Below are 18,376 nucleotides of genomic sequence, written 5' to 3'. Positions count from 1 at the left end.
TGAACAAAAAATTGGCAATAAACATGTCTTATTTGGATGGATTTGCTGAAAATGAGAAAGACTGTACTTCTGCCTTTATAGCTTGTGTCTTAAATGAAATGAATTTGAGGATCTAAGCCCATCATTACATAATGCATTAGGGATCTGTTCTCTCCTTATACCAGCTTTATGTCGTGGCTATTCCTTTTACTAAGTCCTGCACAGTAAAACAAATTTGAGAAGACAGTTAAGTCCAGGCTGTCAGAAAATATAGCACCAACAGAACTAATCAGATGTTATTGGGACTTCACTGTTCCACAAAAACAAATCCAAAAAAAGAAATCCAAATATCCCTAATTTTTGAAACATCTGAAACCTCTTTAGATCACTCTAGATTTAAGACCAACCAATACTCAGGACTAATTCCACTGAATGAAAGATCCCTGCAGGCCAGTGTCCAATCTCCACCTTTTAGTATAGTCTGTCATGGAGCTGCTGATGTGCGTCTTTTACTGAGCTCGGTAATGCTCAGCAGTTACAAGCATTGCTCTTTGTATTCTCAAGTAGGGCAAAGACAGACAACATTAGAAACCAAAGAAAAGTGCTTTTATACTTGCAGGTCTCATCTACACACACACACACACACACACACAAAGTTGTACTGATTTAACCAAATTAGTTTCACAAGCTCCTTTTGTCAGGGCTGTCGTTTCAGCTCACGCAGAGAAGAGCACCCAAACTAATGGTAGAACTTCCTTTTTCAGGCAAAGCTTATGAAATTTCCGTGAGGGGATTTACCAAAAATATTTTAACTTTTCAGAACTGTTTAAATGCTTAATTGAAATAGTTTAAGACAGTAAGGAGATGGGTGCTCAGGAAAACAAAGAATATTTGAAATAGTTTCAAAGCCTGAAAAATACTTGTTACCTAAGTTGTTCAACAATAATTAGCCCTGCAAACTAGTGCAGGTTTCACCTGAGAAGAAGAGGATTTCTGATAGTGTCCTACAGATGTATTAAGGGATAAGGGATGTAAAAAAAAAATATTTATGAAATAGACTGTACATTCTTTATTTCGTGCTTGCTTTTAAACAGTTTTTATATTCCTATAGTAACCATAAAACATTAAGCAACAGAGAACAATTATCTTCTGGTTAAGGTAAGATTTCTCATACAGTTTGTGCTCCTTGGGAACGTTCATAAACAAAATATTGCCTTCTGTACCTCTTTTGCTCTGGAGTTATATTCCTTAATTTGTTGGCTTAGTTTACTTTATTGCAAATAGATGGGAGGGGGTAGTTTTTTTGTTTCCTGTTTGGTTGTGGTTTGTTTTTTTTTTAACTACTTGATGTAGGAAGAAGTAAAGGTAAGGGAAACCTGAGAGTCACAAGCTCAAATGTTTGTGTTCACAGGATCCATTAACAACTTCAGCAGAAAGCCTGGCATTTAAAAAGCCAGTGGGATCAGGCTCCTACCATGCAATTAATAATACACAATACAATTATTTATTACAAAATGTCCCAACTAGTATTACAGCTCCTAGCTTACTGGGATTTTAAAGATATATCTGAGAGATACTTACCCCAACAAGTTTAAAAACTCAACTGGAAAAGAAGTAGCAAAAATAATTTGTATAAGCTTTCTGTGTAATTAAGGAAGAGACAGTCTAGCAAGTTGGTCAGAGGGAGTTGAATCCGGAGTAGCTTTGGAAATTTATGTATAAATTCCTGTGAAAGGAATCCAACCTTTGGAAACTTATTCCTTGCTTTAACTCCTGCAATACTTCTATTTCACCTGATACTCAGTTGTCTTTCCCTTTGTTTCACTTGAAAAGTATTTCATCCTTTGGAAAAAGGAAATTTTCTTTCTCTTTGGCATAACATATTAGGCAAAACCAATACAATCTCATCACACAGGTATGAAAAACAGTGAGACTAAAAGTCGCAGTTTACAAACCTCTGTACCTTCCAATGAGTATTACATAAAAGGCAAGAAACTCAACCCTGTGATTTTGGCCCAAACACCTTTAACATAGTCACTGGGTAACAAGTTACTAACAAATACACGTTTGCATCAGCTGCTTACAAAGTAATCTGAACAAGAGCACTGGGAGTTACCTTTGCCAGCACAAATATCACAAAACTCTCAATTTTCATGCATTGGGTTACCGCATGGGCTAGGGAGGACATTTTTCTTTACACAGTAATAAATAATTGGCCAGCTTTAAAAGGTAGGTATGTGGAACAGGTATAAATGGAAGTAGCAAAATAATATATAGGCCATTGAGCTATTCCAGTATTACTACAGTCTTAAGATTAAATACAGATTGATGAAATACAGAGTAATCTGTAAAACATCTGGTATAGGACTCCATCCAGACTGTTCTTCCTTTATTGCTACATTTCTTTCAGATTTAGAGAAACACAAAAGATCTATTTCTATACATCTTAAACTTACTGTGTTGTTGTATCTATATTTAGAATTATCCTACCCTTATCTTTCCAGGCTGTGTGTGCAACTTTCACACATACAAGCTCGTACATGCATAGATATAAAAGACAGGAGGATTCTATTTGTTATTTATAAATCATAGTGCATATAGTATTTTAAAATTGAACCTGTACTTTATAAAGAAGAAACATTTAATATGTCAGCTATGATTATTTTCAGATTGCCTAAAATGGTGGTTCTGTGCAGGCTTATTGAAGAACCCAGCAGGCACTTCTTGGATTTGGAATATTTTGAACTAAGAATGCCTGTCTTTCCATCAAACTGAATGCTGGCTGGACCAATAATGAGAAGTTAGGGCAGCACCATTAAGCCTGATTCAGAGAAAGCAATAGAAAGAGGATTCTTGAGGATCCAAGGTGAAAACTTGATCCTCAGGGTTAAGTCTTTTTTGTTTAAAATTTTCATCATTTTCTTCCACCCTCTGAAATGACAATTGCATGTCTTCCATGGTAGAAGCAGTCATTTTCTTTCTTGCATAGTTTCTTTCACTGCTATCTTTTATAAGAGGGATTGTTGCTTTCTAAAGGATTAGGACCATGTTATGCAGCAAGAAGAAAGAAGCCTCTGTGATTTATAGCGTACTATGTGCTGGTGAACATATAACAAAAGGGAAGTGGGGAAAATTTGTGTTTCTACAGAGACAGATTGTTTAAATATACTGAAAAAATGAATACAGCAGCATACAGGTTTGGTTTTATTTGCTTTTAAACATACATATCTTGGGCTACCCATAGAATTCTTTATCCTTCTGGCTAACATGTTGTCAATAAAAGTGAGTTAGCTTCTGGGTGCTTCTGTCTTATATAAGGAAGACAAGTAAGGGAGGTGTTGACTTAAAATAGTCTTGAAACATTATTCATTTTGTCTATTTTAACATGGGCTAGAAAAACACTAATATTCAATCCAGCAAGAAAATCTGCAAAGAATTACCATGGTGATTTCTGATGTTATGTAGGATATATGCTTTAGTCCAGTTTATCTTAAAATACGTTAATGCTCTGCCTTATAATTTTTATCCAAGCTTAATGGCATTTGGCCCAGATTCATTCCCATTGGACTTAATAACTTCACTGCCATTGATTGAAATAGAAACAATAGTTTGTCTCTTGCTTGGCAAAAAGAGTAAAAAGTCTGAAAAGCAGCCTGCATGTCTGCACATTGCTGGTTTGTTCTGCTTAAGATGACATTCTGTGGGAACACATTTTCGTTCTAGAACGACACAGAACTGGTTACTCACATTTCACATATATTGGAAGATAGTATCCGTCTCTCTCAATTTATCTGTTTTTTTGTTCATAGTCTGAAATCATCATTCTAATCCCTATTAAATCTTTAAAACCTTGAAAAGTTTTTAAAGGACCTTGGAAAGGTCCTAATGTAGCTGAAAATCTGAAGTCACTAATTCAAGTAGTAACAGGATACCCATCGTCTTCTACTGAGGCAAAACTAGAATTGACTGCCCCTGGTTTTGCAACAATTGTCTTTAAAAACTAGTTGTCCTAATGATGTTTTAATTGAAGCATTTAGGAGGGAGAAAATGAGAAGGATTTTTTTTTTTGGTCAACTTTGTCGAAAACATACAAGTACTTTGTGGATAGAGCAGTTAAAAAAAATAAAAAGTAATTTCAGCACAGAAAGGGTAGAAAAATCCGCAAGTCCTGCCACCCAGTCATAAGTTTAAGAACTTACAACTCTGTAACTTTCTGTCTAAATTTGCAAAATATCTCTGTACATAATCTATTCTGTGAGGAGTTCATATAGTGAGTGCAATGATTCTTCAGCAACCTTCAGTAGTAGGAACAATCCCAATAGTTTTAGTCATTTAAGCAATGAAGGTCCTAGCTGAGCTACTTGCTAATTAATTACACAACTTGATGTGTTCATTGAACTACCAAAATTTAAACACAGAGCTTTTCCTCCCTGTTTCTTACACCCGTGGAAAGGGGAGATGTAAACATCAATATAGCAACCATAGCTCCCAAACTACAAGGACAGAGTCTTCATCTCTGCTGAATTCCTCACCTGTGAAATAAAATGAACCATAACCAATATGTATCCTCCGATCTTTGTTTCTAAAGAGGTGTATTTCTTTCAAAGAAAAGCCTTTTGTAAGCCAGAGATAGTGCTCTGGAGATGAGATGGATCAACTGGTAGTGACAGTGAGCTAAGACCCTCCTAGCTATGACTGATAACACATGTTATGCTTTCAGTCCAGTAGCACCTTTGCCTCCCACTCACATCTTAACAGCAGACCTGGAGTGTTTCTCTTGGTGATCTGCAATTCTCATACTGCTGGAAAGGGTGTTAAGCAATAGCACCTTAAACATTAAACTCAGCAGTCCTCACTGGGTTAAATAACAGAGCTTTTTCCCTTTAGGATCTGGGATACATGGTGATAACCGTTATCAGGCAGACTTTCTAAACTGATGTATAATTAGGTCATAAAGATGAAGACAAAGCACTTCAACATGAAAATCTCGAAACAATGAGCAATCTATGAGCATGCCTGTTTTAGTCAAACACTGATTGTCTAATGATACATTGGCAAAACTAACTTTAAACTTAAGACATTCTAGCAGATTTTTATGTGTATAAATAAATTTCCTTGAAAAAATCTTATTCCCATAATGGTTCCTTCATGTGTGTGAGTATCCCTTTCAGTCAAGATCTTTTGCTTTTTCAAACCTTGGCATTCAGAGTATCAGTCAAAAACAAATTTGTGATCTGAGCTATAGAAAAAATAAACGTTGCTAGTCAATAAATCTTTTCTGTGACGATTCTCTATTTACAGTTTATGTGATGTCTTGTTTCAGACCATTCTTCATCTGATTTTATAACCCCTTCTCCATTAAATGAACATTTCAATATGGTAAATATCCCAATGCTGGCGTTGCCTAAGTGCTTCGTACATATTTCAATAGTTGCCCCACTTGTGACTTAACTTATTTTAACCAAAGGTATCGTTCAGAAGAATAAGCCACCATATCGTTTTACTAACCCAACTGCATGAACATCATATGCTGAAATACATAACATGGTGTACTGCATTCTACTAATCAAAAATATTTTTTTAACAGCAATAAATTAGCTAAGCTTTCTTCTACGCAACCAAATGTGTTTGCAACGCAAACAACTTGATGTGTTCATTGAACTACCAAAATTAAAACACAGAGCTTTTCCTCCCTGTTTCTTACACCAGTGGAAAGGGGAGATGTAAACATCAATATAGCAACTATAGCTCCCAAACTACAAGGACAGAGTCTTCATCTCTGCTGAATTCCTCACCTGTGAAACAAAATGAACCATAACCAATATGCATCCTCTGATCTTTGTTTTAAAAGCATAGCACCATCTTTAAATCTCTCTCCATCATTTGTAGCCTGGATTCACAGACTTACTTTTTCTGGATCTATACTCATCTTTACAATACCAACTTGTACAAGTGGAAGCACATAGTATGAATGGGTAAGCATTAGGTTACTCCTTTTTTTTTTTCTTTCTTTGCACAGCAGCTGTTGCTGGCAGAATAACAATAGGTTAATATAAAGCACAAGCACTTGAACAGATCTGTACATCAAAATGTAAAAAAAGAACTGCTGAGATTATTTGTAAAGAGAGGTTGGAGCTATTTGGAAAAGTTACAATGCTCTTCCATCAGACAAATGCATCTATCAGTAGATCAGAAAGAGGCAAATGCACAGAGGAAACAATAGGCACAAGGGTTAAAATATAATAAAATTCAATACACACAATCAGTTTCAGATGCAGTAGGTACCTTCCAAAACCATGCATTACTTACAGATTTTAAGCAGGATGAGTAAAGATGACAAGGTAAAATTTGTTTCTGTCTCTTGGTTATGCTGAAGTCCAGCTTGAAGAGAAAATGGTTCCTGTGACCTAAAACCAAACAGGAAAAAATTGTATATTGTTAGGTTTTTCTCCTGGTTTTGTAGATATTTGTGCCAAAACACTAGTTACAGGTACTAAACCTGTGATACCAAATTATTTTTACACTATTCACCAAGCTAGATAACTTTTAAATCCAGAAATATTCTCATCTCTTCCTAACTGTAGTGTATAAAATTGTATTTGACAATTAGTTGTTTCTTTTGAGCGGTGCATGTAGAGAAAATGCTCCGAGAGATTTTGGCATACGATTCCTTTCACTGAAAAGGTCAAAAGACACTACTTTCTTCACATGAAGCCTGGAATAAATTATTTGGTTTCATTCTGTGGATTCAGCGAGGTATTTAAGTGCTTCATGTTTTTAAGCATGCAGGACAAATTATTCTGTGAATAATGGCTCATGACAGCAAGGAATGTATACCCCTACAGCCCAGTTTTCCTATGCAACCACAGCCTGTTTCTTTCAAGACACCAACTGAAAAAGGAGGTAAGGAAGATTACTACATTCTTGTTACAGGCGCTAAAGCAGTTGTACTTCATAGTCTAAGAGTTTCCAGACCCATTAAGTAACAAATGTTTTCTAGAATTTTAAAAAGGAAAATACAGCTACAAAAACCTTGCACTGGAGTGATATTAACAGACATTAATACAAATATCTGACACCTGAAGCAGTACGTTAGATTGATGCTATCATTGACCCCAAATCATTTTTTTCCCTTTAATTTGTAAAGAACAGCCCTCAACAGCCTGTAGCATTAAAATAAAGAACTAGCACTTATTAGCACTGTATATACAACTGTTTCCCAGACAGTTGCCTAGGAATATTGTGCCATCTGCTGGAACTGCACAGATACACATGCTTAAATAGAGGCTTCCAGGTCACTGTCAAAGACAAAAATGAAATGATGAGGGAGACATTAAGTTTGGAAACCAACACTCTGGATGTTCATAACTTTTAGTCAAAAAGACAATTAATAATGAGGTAACTTCAGACTATATAAGCTGCAGCAGTTGAAATACCAACATCAGATGCCTTAGCAAATCCTTGCTCTCTGATGCCAGCGTAAATCCGTGGCACAACGGGGCCCTAAGGTTGAATGTAGTATTACATGTGTGGAGAAGGATGATCACAATGGCCATACCTGTATAAAACAGGAGCAGCTCCACTGTAGATGAGGTGATGGGATCATAACACAAGCTAACATAGAGCCTGAGATCCTGACACATTTCACTAAGAACGCTCTGGAAATTAAGTATGTCCTCCTGAAGGTAACTTACACTGGACCTCAGCAGCTCCTGGGGAGTACTGGCTGCTATTCACCCTGGTTGCTAATAAGCCACACTGACTTTCAGGAAAATAAAATAGAAGGCAAATCTTCATGAGTATTTCTCTTGCAGGAGGGAACTCCTTTCTCATAGAACTGAAATACTGATACTGGTAAGGAAATCAATTATCCCACCTCTTAAAAAAAAAAAACAACCCTTTTAGACCATATGACAGATTTATGATTTGCCAAAGCTCATCATATAAACAAAGGGAAGCAAGAATTGGAAACTCCCATTTTGTTGGGCTGGATATCGTAACACTGATTTTCGAAACAGAACTGAAATACTTGAAAAAAACTGGTTTTAAGCTTTCTCTTTTTTAAACAAACCAGTTCATAGACTGCTCTTCAGACTAAGAGTTATGATATCAAGAGGTAATAATAATAATTTTAAAAAGAACTAAAATTTTAGATGCAATAAATATCTTATTTAAACCTGGGATAAAATAAAATAAAATTAGAAGCCTGTCAGCTCTTCAAACCTAGCTGTAGTGGACAGCAATATTACAACTTTTCATCAGGCGAGGATGGTTTAGTAGAAGACAAAAAGTGCAATACTGTGCCATCTGGGGGAAAATAAAATTTAAAAAAAAAAAAGCAAAGCTCAGGAATACACTCGGGATTTGCAGCTCCAGGACAACAGAAGTTGATTATGCTTCAAATACAATATGCCAGAAACAATGATCATACAATATGTTGCGTTTTCAAACCAGTTACAACCTTGTTAGCTAATGCACAGAGCAAAGCTGACATCCTCTCCAAAAAATGCCATCTGCCCAGAAGTGGGAAGCATCTAGTAAGAAATTCAAGTGCTTAAACAGTCTTGTAATATAAAAAAATATAAACCAACTCAAAGTAAGACTTCTAAAATAACAGCGTTAGTAATAAGTGATCAACCACAAAATATCTCTGCAAGAAGTAAAAAATACTATTGTTGTGATTTTCTTCAAGCACTGAAAACGTACCTGACCTTTGGTCCTCAATAAGTTGCAGTAGGAAAAAATAACAACAATAAGACACAGAAAATCTCAAATCACAGTTCTGAAGAACTGTACTACCTTTTATCTTTCAATCCAACAACTCAAGGACCTGAAGTCGTCTAATTGACATGACAGAGATCAAAGTCTAACTTGCCCTGAAAGAATTATGTTTGTAGACAAGCTTACATAATGTTCTCCATTTTAAGCAGAGGAAATCTGGAACACATGAAGATTTAAGAGCCCATTTGGAAACTGTATTGACAGCTCCCACTAAGATAAAATCAACAGTGGATACACGAATAATCCAGATTAAAAACTGATAAATGAAACCATTTGGTGCACTTCCTTGGTATCAGAGAAAACATCTAGACTGATGAGCATACTGCTACATAAACCAGTATTAACTGTTATTTATTTGTATTTTGGAAGATTAATGAGACACCAAAAGGTGGCTCAGGGCTACACTGATGCAAACTCACCAACACATATGCACATGCAAACCCCCCCAGAGACAATGCGAAAGTGCTAAATGGTATCTAAAAAGACCTTGATGCAAGTGGTGTACACAGGTAATAGCAGGAGACTAAGGTGTTGTGGGTTTTTTCTTCTCCATTTTCAAAATACAGATTATGGCTGCTCAACTCCAGGTAATGAAAAAAAAAAATATCTAACATTTGTGACACCTTGGTTTGGTTTTTCAAATTTGGTGGGTTACTGTTGCCCAATGGCAGATATAAGTAGATCAACAAAAGTCCCAAAGCAAACCTTTTGCTTGGATAGCGCATTGGCTTGGGAAATGGTTTGAGGAGACAAGGGAAAGAACTACCTGGCCAGGACAAACAACATTACCACCGGGGGCCTCCCCGAGTTCAATGTCCTGCACCTTCACGTGAGGAAGGGGCAAAGCCCCCACCTGCTGTACCCAGGGGAGGGCTTTGCTTCAGCCACAGCTGGTCCACAGGCTGAAATCAAAAGATCAAAGTATTATCAGGGGAAAAAAACCCCAAACCACCAACCAAACCAACTTTACAGAGCTAAAGGCACAAACCATTTCACAGACTTGCTCTTTGTGAAACTGTGGTTAATTCAACAACACTAATACAATGTAATCAGTTGTTGTCCCCTCTCCCCTCTGCTCTGGCCGCTCAGAAATCTAATATTATTTTTGTTATCTTATTTCCTCTTTATTATCTTGCCCGCGGTTTTCCTGGTTTAACACTTCGGAATGCACCTCTCCAGGCCCAGCTTGATGTTTACACTCGTTAGAGAGATTTATGCTCCCGTGGCAGGAAACCGGCGTCCCCTGGGGCAACGCTGCTCCCCGCGGTGAGGTGGCCGGGCCCTGGGTGGAGCTGGCAGGGGGTTTATTGGGGGGGGGGGGGCGCGTTTGTTTCGCCTGAGGTGTTCTGGAGACCCAGAGCGGGCTGGGCCTGCGGGACCCCACGGGAGGAACCCCCGCCGCCGCCAGATCACCCCGCGGGACCCCGGGCGGCGCCCGCGCTCCGCCCCTCGCCTCAGCACCGCCCTGGGCCAGCCCTGAGGCGGCCCCCCAGCCGCCCGCCCGCGGGGGTGCCCGCCGCTGCCGCCCGAGCCACCCCGCTCCTCCCGCCGGGAGGAAGCCACCTCAGGAAGCCACAGCCCTGCGGTGACAAGCCTCTACCTCTCCCGAGGGCTGCAAAAAACGGGCAGAGGCGCCAACTCGCTGCCCCCGCAGCGCTGTAGCGGTCGCAGCCGCCTCTTCCCTCAGGCCTAGGGCCTCCTTCCACCACAGCGCCACAGCGGCGCGGGCACGGCAGGGCTCCGGAGCGCCACGGCGGAGCATGACCGGCGGCGGACGGCCCGCATCTGCCCCCCGCGCCTGCTGCTGGCTTCTCCTATTGGATGCAGGTGTTCTACTACCGCTCCCCCACTCGTTTTTGATTGGTCGTGACGCTCCTAACTCGCCAGGTAACGGTTCCCGGCCTATGATTGGTCGTAGGTGGGCGGGATCCTTTTGGGGATTGGCTCCAGGTGAGTCGTAGCTTGCTATTGGTTGACAGGTAGTGTAGGAGGTGTTCTATTGGCTGTGGGCGCTAACCTTCTTAGTCCGCCATGTTCGGCGCGGTGGTGCCGTTGCCGCGGGAGCGGGCGCGGGGCGGGGAGGCGGGAGGCGGCTGAGGGGGGGACCGGGTGCTTTTCCCGCCGCGCGCTGCCTGCTCCGCCGCGCGCTGCCGCCGGCCCGTCCCGGGGCCCTGCCGGTACCGGAGGGCTGCGGGGAGCCAAAGTCCGGTCCTGAAACTTCCTCGCGGGACTTTGAGCAACTTGAGGCCGCGAAGGTGTAGGCGGGCCCCGGCGACGCGGAGCCGCGGCCCCCCCCCCCCCCCCCCCCCCGAGGCGGAGAGCGCCCTCCGCTGTCACCGGCTTTGTGGAGCGGGCGGGCAGCGGGCCCCTGGGGTCCCGCTCCTTGAGGTGGGACCCAGCTCTGCCGGAGCAGGTAGGAGGCAGGGCCGGTCCCGGAGGCTGGGGGGAGCCTGGCGCGATCGTCCCGGGCGACAGTGTCGCCTTCCGGCCGCTGCCGCCCGCGCCGTATGTCCGGCAGGCCCCGCGCTGAGGGGGCGGCCCGGCCCGGGAGGGGCGGAGGGGGTGGCCGTCCGCCGGGGTCCCTCCCTGGTCCCCACGGCCCTGCCTTCCCGGGCCGGGGTTAGCGAGCTGCCTGTATGTGTATATATGTATACGTGTGTTTATATATGTAAGGGAAGGGGGTGGTGAGTTTGAATAAACAAGGTGTTTGTCAATCTCCAGTCATCAAAGTAACTTAAATTACCCCTGTGAGTTCCTCCTCTGCTTTTCTTGCGTTAGATTTGTAACCAACATTAATTGGTAATAGGCTTCCATGTATATAAAAACTGTTTTGACTTAAAATACGCTACTCTGCGGAAGAAAAGAGCCAGAAGCCGCACTGATGAATAAGTAAACATTTCTTTGGAGTATTTTTGCCCAAGAGGGAACTGTTGGATGTTTTATTAAAAAGCATCCTTAAATGCTTGGGATGTTTATGTAAAACTGAATTGTACAGGGTGTTTTTAACTGATCTCATTTAGTTTCTGTGCGGGTCAATGGGTTTGTGTATTTTCCTTTTGATTTCTTGCTGTTCTACTTAAAGCTACTTCTGTTCGTAAAATTTGACACAACTGATGCATTTAGTAGAGTGTGTGTACATTCAGCTATATTCTGGTTTTCTTTCTGTGCAGCTGGATTGAAAATCATCTGGAGGAGGAATGCGTATTTCACATGTGAAGGTGTTCAGAAATAAGACTTAACCTGTTTTGAATGAACTTATTTCTATATATTTAAAATCTCATTTAGACTGCTAAATACAGACCATGCCTAGCAGAATGGGCTCAAAAATTGATTTGAACAAAGACTTCATCAGAGTGAAAGCACACTATAGTGGGTAAGTCAGCGTATTCTCTCCTCTATATTGTGCCCTGTCTAATTTTGAAGTGTATCAGGCAGAGTTCATAGTCTGACCTAGTGATAGAGTAACCACGGTGTTGGTAGATTTGTTATTAATGTCAGATCAGGTATGTAAACTTCTGGGCTATTAAAATACCACCTGGACTCCTGCAGCATGCTCGTTGTGGAAAAGAGTTGGTAGTTTGTTCTTCTCTTGAAACAAGAGGAAATGCCCAAAACTGGCATGCAGTTACGCTGGGCTGATGGGTTATTGATTTCTCTTTTGTTACAAGCGTTTGTGGTCACGGACAGGTATAAATCCATCTCTTGCATCCAGATGCGGTTACTGCATTTCATTGTGTCTACTTTGTAATAAAGGTACGACAAATCTTACATAATGAACTCTACAGGTTACTCGGGAATTAGGAGGAACTATGGCTTACACGTTTGCACTTACAAATGTCTATTTGTGACTCTGTGCTCCTTGGGACAAAACATGTGAAGTTGAATACGAGTCCTTTTCTAGTGGGGATTTTTAGATACTATTTTAACTTGCAGCACTTTTTGTCTTGGAAAATTAGAGTAAGTGTTGAAGTAATAAGTGAGTGCCATTGGGTTTGTCCTTTTTTGTTTGTCTTACAGAAATTTTAGAAGGTATTATTGGAATTACTTCCATTAATACTTAATAAATATGAGAAATGAGGGGATTTTGCTTAGATAGCAAGTTATCAGTAAACTTAGATGAACCTATGCAGGCTGGTTGAAGACTCAGTTTTAATTGATTTAAAACAAATAAACACACAATCTTTGTTTTCCTGCTGTGAATAAATACTAAAAGTAAACTCTTGTATAGTTTGCCCTTTAATTTTTGATGGCCGATTCCCCTGCTCCCCTCCCCGTAATTTGACTAATGCATTTTGAAGGGCAATGAGATGTTAACATGGTTGCTTCAGTTATTTTCACAATGCTTGTTTTTGTAGCTCTGATTTAAGACAATAAAGAAGTCAAGGTCCTTTATCACTTCAGTCATCAGCAGTCAGGAAGAATTTTTATTACTTCAGTGTGAAATTTGGGTTTTCAGACATGTTTAATCTCATGTTGCTTTGGTCTCTCCTGTCTTCCTCCAAGACCTAAGTTTAAGTCATTTGAGGAGTTAAATATTTAGCTTAATTAAATCCTTAGACTTGATTTGAAGTATTTAAACTAACCTTACTGGCTAGGTGTCCTGAGTCATCTTTTCTGATGTTTTACTGCTAAATAAGTTAATGTTGCTACTGCTGTGGCAGATCTTCTATTGTGTAGAAAAATGCCATGTTGCATTAAAAGTGTATAAAAGTCACCTCACCAAATTTTATTGAAAACAAAATGCTTTCTTGCTAAGCTTATCCACCGAGTCAGCATGGAGTAGTTTGAGGTCCTGAGTTTAGAAATTTAGAGCAGTGGTACTAATTTGGTAAATGCCAGTTTTCTTATAAATTAGTGTGAAAATGTGTTTGATTTTACTTTAGCTGGCTTCAATTTCTAGCTGTGCTACTGACTTCTTTCCCTTATGCCTACTCATTTGGCTTTTTACTTCTTCGGTTTGCCACCTGTCAATTGAAAGTCTAGCAGAATCTGTTGATTTAGAGTTCGCTTATGTATAGGTTAAATTTTCATATGAAAATTTGCTTAGTTAAAACATAGGTAAGCTTTTAGTGGTCAGAAGTCATGTCAAAATATAACAAAATATTGACACACTCTCCAGTCATCAAAGTACAGAAATTTGCTAGTTGAAATAGAATTTAGAAGAAATCAATTTATGAAAGCAAATGGGACTGTATGCTGTGGTTCATTGTTAACTGTTGCTCAGTAATTTCTGAAATGTGTTCACAATAGTTAATGCAGATCAGTTGGGTTTTGTTATCATTAATCTGCACCATGGTTTTGTTTTGGTTATTTAATAGATGCATGTAAACTGCTTCTTGAACTCTGAGTGAAAGATATATTTGCTGTTACTAGTAATTATTTTCTGCTCCATAGTTTTATCCTGCACCTCTGAATCATGTCATAGATAGGCTTAAGTTGAAAGGAACAGACGAACTTCAAGTAATTGTGTGATGCACTTCTGAGGTGCATGGATGTGCATGCTTCTCTGAAACTGCTGTTGGCCAGCTGCCTTAGCTCTGTAAGGGAAGGCACTATAAACACAAATAGAACTTAGTGTAAACGGTTTGGGATAACTTGCTGGCAGATAGTGTTGATATAAAACAAGTGTCTGTAGAGCTTGTCTGCAGAAGTGGAGGAGGTGATACTTGTGTCACAATTAGAATTCATGTATAATTATTATGATGTTTTACAATAAACTACTACTGTAGTTTCTGTAATGCTATATTCAGTAATTTCCGTAAACTGTGAAGTCTAAAAGTCAGTTTACAAAACGAGTTCTAAGCTCAGTGAATTTTGGTTTTGTTGTACTGATCAAATTCTGTGAATAAGAGCTGACTTTTGGCATTGTAGACTGTATAACTGATTATCTCAGTGTCTCCATTAAAGTATTCATTTAAATCTCAGTATTAAAGTACTTGTCTTTTGAACAAATTTGACAAACTGCAGGAAGTCATTGATGCTGGACAACTTCAGAAGTAAGGACGAGCTCATTCAGGTAGCTGCTAAAAAATTAAAATAATAGTACAATATATCATTTTGAAATCCCAGTTAAAAATATAAGCAGGAGGAAGTTCTAAAGCACATGACTGTTGAGTCTGTCTGTGGAGTCCTAGTATCTCAGGTATTCATGCTTCTGGGTGTGACAGAGTTCTTCGCATAGCATAAATAACTTTGTTTTGTAATCTACTTATGCAGTTAACTTGTGTAATTCTTATTTCATTATGTCAGTTAATTAGTTTATCTGTTTTACACCTGGTTACTTGAAATCACTTCATTTAGAGCAGTGATGCAGTATAGTTTGATGTATGTTAACTTGGTTCTAAAGGGTGACTCACTTAATCTATCACTGTGAATGATTCTCTTGCTATAACCACTTACACATAACTTCATATTACTTTGTAGTGTCCCACTTCAGGTATCTGACAAAGAAAAGTGTCCTGTGGGGTTTATCAGTATTAAAAGAATGAAAGATTTTCATTTATCTGTGCCCTGATTGCCTAATGTGGCTGTACAGACGTTAAGATGAAACACAGTAAATCTCAAAAGAACATGGACATCATTGAGATATAAGAATAACTTGAATAAATATTATTAATGTTTGTGTCTGCAGTAGGTGCTATTTAGCATAGTCCACCTGTGTTTTGTCCAATATCAAGTTTATTAACTTAGTAGAATGGCAGTGCCATCTGTTTATAATAATTTTAACAATTTAAGGTTGATACTAATCATTTTGTCAGCTTGGAGTTTGTAGCGTGCATAGTGGAGTATTGTCTTCCTGCATAATTTCAGTTTTTGAGTAGTATTTAGATACTTGTGAAAGTGTGATTGACCAGAGTTACCACAGATCTAGCTATTTCATTCCATGAGTAGCTTGTGGTGGCAGGGCATTAAGTAATGAGCTGCATTTGTTGGTGACCTTGTCTTGGTGAAAGGTGTTGTGCCAGACCTCAGACACTCCTTTGAGAGCTGGTTTGGTCTCTTCCTTTCATAAGTGCATAAAATAGACTTTTTCTGACAGGGAGATGTTCTTAACCTCACCTGACAGCTCTCAGTATCGTACAATAACGTGGATTTACCAGTTGGCAGTTAGCATGCCTGTTTCTTTTCCCATTGTTATTCTGAAGAATTACTAAGTTGCTGTTCTTCGAGAACTTAACAAATTGTAGATTAAAGGTACACTTGAAAAGACAGCAGTACTTTTAATCTGAATTTGAAACTTAGTTCAGTTCTTAATAACTTTAGTTAAGTTATTGTCTTAGAGCTTTTCTTGTAATTTTTCTTGGCAAAGGCAAAATACAAAGTTATTAGTGCATATAATTTAAAATGTCATAGAAGTCATATGTCTATGTCATAGGACTTAAGATTCCTAGTTCCGTGTAGTACCTTTTGGCTTCTGGTTGAAAGATGAGACTAGGAAAAATATGTAATATAACATGTTTTCTAAAATGACTTGACACATGGTATGAAAATAGGAAAATCTCAGTCATGTTGGGAAGCTTCTGGTAAACTTACTGTGTTAAACTAAGAGGGGAAAGAATTACATGTGCCAGTAGCCATTAAATATAAAACTTTTCCTAACTATCCCCTAGGTTTTGAAAGCGCTGAGATGACTTGAGTACATCTCCTCTTTCTTCCTGTACTTAATTAGTTCCTTTCCTTGTCATTTGAAGCCTATTTAGAAAACAGGAGAAAGTCCAGTTTGTATCCTTATATTTAGGTTTGCATAATCTGTTTGTTTTTTTTTTTTTAATCTTTGTCCTACTTTGACAGTACTGTGTGGGCTTGATATAATCAAGAGTTGTTCTCACAAATGCCTGAGTGTACTGTGTGGTTGATGTTAGTGGAGTTCAGTATTGGGTTCATGTTCTCAAAACACCATGAAGGTAGAGCAGAAGATGCAGAATTTGAGTAAGATTTTATCCGAGTTTTCTTGTAATGATATCTTTTGAGAATTTACCTAACCAAAGCTTTCTCTCTAACAATATAGTGGATGTGAGGAGAAACCTACATTTTAAAAGGATTTTACCATAATTGGTATTTTTCTTCTGTCCCGATGGGAGAAGTACCCGGATAAAATTTAATTCTTACTGAGTCTTGGGATCGTTTTACACCACTTCAAACCTTGATAGTTACAATAAGGGAACTTGACTTACCCAAGTAAACATGCATTAAAAATAGATCACTAACACAGTTATTTCTTCCATCCTGAAGTATTTTTTAAAAAAGTTAAACATGGTAAGATGTAATCCTGTTGACTTCTGGCAACTAATTTATGTTAGTGGGAGTATTCATACGAGGAATCCTGATTCTGTAAGTATGACTTTGCAGCTTAGTGTCCATAGATGGAATTGTTGGAATATGCAGGCTAATGCAGATACTTTCTGGTTAAAGCTTATGTTTTCATCTCATGCAGGGACATCCTGATAACAAACTTGGATGCATCAATGAGCTATGATGAACTTTGTGATGAAGTGCATGAGATGTGTAATTTACAACAGGAGCAGCCAATTACCCTCAAGTGGATCGATGATGAAGGTATTGTACTGAAATACTACTTGGGCATTCTTGGGTTTATTGTTCATTGTGATACAAAGAAGGGGCATTGAGGAAACTTGTTTACACAAGTTTTATATTGTGGAGTTACTTTTTGTTCCTAAACACCAGGGTATGTAAACCTGCCTTATAAAGCAGCAGGGAGCTAGAAGAAAGAGCTGCAAAGCATCATGGTTGATTGTGGTAGCCCTTGAATTCAATTCTGTAGAAGTGAAGTCTTCGTAGAACTTCAGTATTTTGCTATTCCATACTTCTATGCTGAATGCAAACTTTGTTTCAATTTCACACTTTCATAGGCCTAATGCTGTACCCCCCAAAATTCTCAATTTTGTATTCTTGGCGAGATCACTTTTTGATGTTTTTAACCCTGTCAGCTTTCAGAATGACATAGGTATTTGTGTTTCCTGAATTGTGATTTCTCTTTTAAACAAGTGTTTCTGAGAAGCAATGCAATTGTAATTCCAGAAGGCTGGCTTTACCTCTTTGAGGATTTTTATGTTTTATGGAAGGTAGGTGCTAAGAATTCCAGTGACAATAATTGGTTTTCTCTTTTTATGGTGGTTGTTCCTGGCAACTGCATGATTGTCACTGATGGTCGTGTTGATTATAAACATACCCTCTTCAAGAATCAGAGGGTAGATGTTTATATTTAAAGGAGTGTTCTACTAAATTGATTGTTAATATAGTGCTGATGTAAGCTACAATGACCAATCAAATTCTAGTCACCTTTATTTCATGTTGTGGGTTTTTTTCACTCGACTGATACTTCAGTGTACCATTTTTCAAAGATAATGGATATTAAGTAAAAACTTAATCAGAAATAAGTTTTTTCCCCATTGTGGTGAGGAAAAATGCCCAGTATATTTAAAGTACGTTATGTCCAGAAAAAGAAATTGGAGGTGGTCATGGTGGAGGGTGTTCATATGTGGGGAAAATAGTGTAAAGTTTTACTTTTGTGGAAAGTGGAGTTGATAAAATCACGTAAAAATTATTTGTTATTGAAGTATTTTTCCTATGCGGTTCCACAGGAAAGGTTGGTGAT

At 38.9% G+C, this 18,376-nt stretch overlaps 2 protein-coding genes across 2 annotated transcripts in view; one reads left to right on the top strand and one right to left on the bottom strand.

Moving 5' to 3' along the window:
* CFAP74 (cilia and flagella associated protein 74) overlaps positions 1 to 10,448 on the bottom strand; it is a 92,149-nt gene extending 81,701 nt beyond the window's left edge. Inside the window, exons 1-3 of the mRNA XM_037381590.1 lie at positions 10,361 to 10,448; positions 9,527 to 9,662; positions 6,289 to 6,386 (exon numbers count right to left, since the gene is read on the bottom strand). The gene's annotated coding sequence lies outside the window, so the exon portion shown is untranslated. The remainder of the gene's footprint in view (positions 1 to 6,288; positions 6,387 to 9,526; positions 9,663 to 10,360) is intronic.
* Positions 10,449 to 10,823: 375 nt separating this feature from the next.
* PRKCZ (protein kinase C zeta) overlaps positions 10,824 to 18,376 on the top strand; it is a 67,190-nt gene continuing 59,637 nt past the window's right edge. The window contains 3 exon segments of the mRNA XM_037381592.1: positions 10,824 to 11,173; positions 11,931 to 12,133; positions 17,195 to 17,316. Coding sequence (XP_037237489.1) covers positions 12,063 to 12,133; positions 17,195 to 17,316 — 193 coding nt within the window. The 5' untranslated portion in view covers positions 10,824 to 11,173; positions 11,931 to 12,062.

Source organism: Falco rusticolus, chromosome 3, assembly GCF_015220075.1.
Source record: "Falco rusticolus isolate bFalRus1 chromosome 3, bFalRus1.pri, whole genome shotgun sequence".
NCBI classification, from domain to species: domain Eukaryota; kingdom Metazoa; phylum Chordata; class Aves; order Falconiformes; family Falconidae; genus Falco; species Falco rusticolus.
The sequence above is the reverse complement of the archived record's forward strand: the minus strand, read 5'-3'. Positions and strand labels throughout refer to the sequence as shown.